Source organism: Vespa mandarinia, chromosome 22, assembly GCF_050613455.1.
Source record: "Vespa mandarinia isolate Hongniang chromosome 22, ASM5061345v1, whole genome shotgun sequence".
Lineage (NCBI taxonomy): Eukaryota > Metazoa > Arthropoda > Insecta > Hymenoptera > Vespidae > Vespa > Vespa mandarinia.
In genome coordinates this window covers 3,555,630-3,560,000 of record NC_140831.1, presented here as the reverse complement: position 1 = coordinate 3,560,000, position 4,371 = coordinate 3,555,630, and the positions used below count along the sequence as shown (strand labels likewise).

General features: G+C 24.3%; 1 protein-coding gene across 4 annotated transcripts; it reads right to left on the bottom strand.

Annotated features, from left to right (window-relative positions):
- Nucleotides 1-1,993: 1,993 nt before the first annotated feature.
- Nucleotides 1,994-4,194, bottom strand: LOC118447957 (uncharacterized). Of its 4 annotated transcripts, none has more exons than XM_035880532.2 (6): nt 3,947-4,194; nt 2,985-3,217; nt 2,796-2,895; nt 2,624-2,698; nt 2,307-2,509; nt 1,994-2,233 (listed from the first exon to the last, which is right to left on the bottom strand). In XM_035880532.2, the coding sequence occupies exons 1-6, from the start codon at nt 3,947-3,949 to the stop codon at nt 2,104-2,106; spliced, it is 744 nt and encodes a 247-aa protein (XP_035736425.1). In that variant the 5' UTR covers nt 3,950-4,194; the 3' UTR covers nt 1,994-2,103. The 4 variants fall into 4 exon arrangements, with proteins under 4 accessions (XP_035736425.1, XP_035736427.1, XP_035736428.1 ...); XM_035880534.2 differs by having other exon boundaries at nt 2,985-3,153; XM_035880535.2 differs by having other exon boundaries at nt 2,985-3,150.
- Between the last annotated feature and the right edge of the window lie 177 nt (nt 4,195-4,371).

The following is a 4,371-nucleotide window of genomic DNA, read 5'->3' as shown; positions in this document are numbered from 1 at the left end:
TCGATTGTTTTAACAAAACTTTTGATATGATTTAATTGATTTTCTTACTGATCTAATGCTTCAAGAATATTATTATTATTATTAAATAACTTTTATTATATTTGTAATACCTATAACGAATGATATATTTTTATACGAAACGACAACAAACTGGTTTCTTGTTCGATACCACGTAGGAATAAATTTACATTATAATTCTATTTCAAAATGTTCGTTATTACGAATACAGGACTCTGACATCTGTATCTACATTGTTCGTTTCATTTTAATTATAACAATTCGTAGAGCATATAAAGTATTATTAGTTTTAACATAGGTCAACGATCAAATCAATAACTTCAGCAAGTAAACATTAGAGTTTATCTCAACATATCAAGTAAATATGGGCAATGTGTTCGTTAATGAAACATTAAACTAACGTTATTTCGTATTTTTGTTATAATCTTTTAATAAAATATTTAAGAGCTTACCTGCATATGTATATATATAAAATTTTATTTTATAAAAATAAAAATTATAAATTTTAAATATATTATTAATCTATATTATAAATTATAACATATAAAAAAAAAAAATTCAAATTTTATGAATATTTTTATTATTTAATATAAAATCTTAATTATTTTTATATTCCTAGTTTATCCCAAAAATATTTAATTTATAAATTTATATATCTAAAAATAATTTTTATTTATATAATTTATAAATCTGAATTATATTCAATTATAAAAAAACTAGATATATTTAAAATCGACTAATATTTCACTTCCATTTAAAAATTATTAATAATATTTCTACATTAACTAAAATTTTTAAATAAATCTATTAATATATATATATATATATATATATATATATATATATATATAACATTTTATCTGCATATATGTATATATAAATAACATTTTTTCTTAATTTTTTTTTATAGAATATGTTGAGAATAAAACTTGAATACTTTGTATAATTCATGTCATATCAGTACTCAAATTTCGATCATAGCACAAAAAAATAATAACATTTCAAGTACGAATACTGATAAAAAAAAAAAAAAAAAAATATAGAAATATATCACTAATTATTTATAAATATTACAAATATAATAAAACTGTTTAAAAATTTATTTATACCATATAAAAATACAAAAATGTGACTCAAAGTGATATGAAAGATAATCATAGAAAAAAATATTAAAAAAATTAATCGAAATATAATTTGATGGGCGTAATTACTCTTCGCTAATTACGTTGTACACATTGTAAATAATGTATATAATCCCATTTTTACTTTCTTTTCTGAATACCCTCTCCCAATCATCTCTCTCCCATTCCCAATGAAAATGTAAAATGTTAAAAGAAAAATATTAGTTACAAAAAAAATATCATCTATTTATTTTTCATTACATTTTTTTTTTTGTATTATATATCTTTGAGATATAAAAAAAGGTTTCGATATAAAAATTGTAATATCATTAATCTCGCCATTCTGTATGCATGAATAAAACTAAAAAATTATTCTTAAATAATATTTTATGATTATGTAATGTTCTCGTAAATGCTTCATTTATTTTCATAAAAAAAAAAAAAAGAAAAAAATTATTATTAACTTAAAAAGATAATTAACTTTTTTGCGATGATGAAATTGACCGTCGGTACATTACAGTTAAACAAGATGTTATGCCATAAGTGCATACTGTACGCATAGATAGTGTTTCGCAAGGTCGCGTGAAAATCATAGTATTTTAATTCATCTTGACTTTAGTTATCGTTTCTTAATGATAAAGATATGTGGTCCTGTAAAAAAAAGAAGAAAAAAAATAAGAAAGAAAGAAAACATCGATGATTTTTGAAATTTCGGAAGATATGATAAAAAGAAATTATTTATTGACGCAACAATATTCTGTAACTTTGAACTATTTGAAAACACTTTCGTTTTTTTTTTATGCCTTTACAAATCAACGTTGATATTTTAAATGTTAGATATTTAAATTCATCGATTGAATCAGAAGACATAGAAATTTGTTTTATTTTATTCAATAAAATTTAACTATTATAAGGATTCCTTATTTAGAAAATAAATAATCAAACATGTTTGTAATTTTTAATATTAAGCGGCCAATCTTCTTTGTTCCCATCCATCGATCGAAGTGTTTTTGGTATATTGCATTCTATCCCCGATAAGATCGTCCTTCGCGTAGTAAAATTCTATCATTGTTGGTATCAATTTATATCCGATGCTAAAAACAAATGATTTCCTGAAATTTACTCGTATAATTTAATTGTGCGTCATTTGAAAAGTAATTAACATACAAATGTTCCGGCATTGGCAGAGTATTCTTGCCGCTTTGATATTCCTTTAAAATTTCATCATGTCGGCATTTCAAATCATCCCAATCAATTACGCGACCTTGATGACACAAATGAGATCGAATCTTGCAAAAAAGTGGCTCTCTGTCGTAAAGATGTTTAAATTCTATCGGTTCTAATTTTTTTACTGTACCCTCAGCTCGTACCTATGTCGTACTCATATAAAGATAAATATTTTTTTTCAACGAACCAATAAATAAATTTATGATATAATACAATTGAAATTTTTTTTTTTTTTTTTTTATAAAATAAACCATCACCTGTCTGACAATGTTTTGTCCTTTATCATCTATGTAACACCATACAAAACATGCAGCAGCTCGTGGTACACTATCCTATGATTATAAATATGTATTTATTAAAATGTTTTTATTAAAATTTATCGGAATAGATTTACTTAATAAAATTTCGTTCGCGATACGATATTCTTACCAACTCTGAGGCTTTTCTACTTCGTTGATCAGTGACTATTACGAAACCCTTGTTATCAAATTCTCTGAGTACTACATTTCTTGCCGCAATTTTATTGTCTCTGATAATGAAGATAATTTGATTTTAATGATTCTTTTCGAAATTCATAATTAATCTCTATCGTATATATCTATATATATATATACTCACATAGAGGACGTTGCCAGGCAAAAAATATCTAGCATATTTCGTAAATATTTTCTTGACTCTTCATGCCACGATTTGAAAAGATCCATCGGATCATCGACAAGATCATTGATCCTTGCTAAATCCGAATATTCTTCGCTGATCTTCGGTTCCTTCGTAAAACGATATGCTGCTATATGAATTGATTTTTTTGATCTCCCAAAAATATTTATTGTTCTTGTACACGCCTTAAGAAGCTAATTAAATGGATTATGTTGAAGAACAAATAAGCGAGAAAAGAAAATACAAGCGACGGATAATTGTATGATATTATGTTAATATTCCTTTGATAATTCTAATGGTGATAAAATATTATATAATTTGAGTTTATGTTAATTATAGCCTCGTTTATAGAAAGCTTATACATTCAAGTACAATCTAACAATGTTACATATTGAATCTTAGACATTTTTTTCAATTGAACATGAATGACATGATTTAAAGACATGAAATTATGACACTTATGCAAGTCTTCGAACGTATGTATTTGCGAAAAAAAAAATGGAAATTTTTTATCCTTTTTTGTACGAGTTAAACTTTTAAAAAAATTAAATAAACTATTGAACAAAGTTAATAGCCGATCTTTTTTTTATTCGCATCATTTTTAACGTTTCGATAATACACACATTAACTAATTATGCATTTTTCAATGGTATCATTGAATGGTTTATTTTAAATCGAACTTTAATTGATATATTCGTTCAATAACTTTTATCATTTTTTAACGAAGACAAAGGTTATCTTACAGTTTTCACTCTCTATTATATAAAAAATATTTCACTCGATTGTACATGAAACCATTATAATTTTTGTTACCCTCTGTACATATAAATAAATGGAAGACAAAATACTGTGTGTACCAATAAATATTTAGAAAATGATTTCAGATCGTTATGGATCATTATTCACATTGTAAATAATCTTACCATGTTTATTGTACCAAACAAAATTGTTAATATCAATATACTTCGTTTGTTTCACTATATATAGTAACGACACAGGTGGCTTTGAATCGGTTCTCGATAAACAGACGACTGAGCTATTAACAACGAATTACTTAAATATCAGCTGCTTATAATCTCCCACCATTTTACACATGCGCAAACTCCTCTTTAAAACCGGCCAAGAAAAGCTAGAGACTTTATTTCACGTTACTTCGTGTTACTATTGAAATTATTAAGAATCATTAATTACAATTTGATTTTCTATTTTAATCAATCTATTATTTATTTACATTAAGAAAATACATTCCAAAGGTATAAGAACATATATTCGTGAACAATTTAATAGAATATTATTATATTTAACGAAAATAACAATCTAACGAATACTGCTACTTCAACCGTATGTA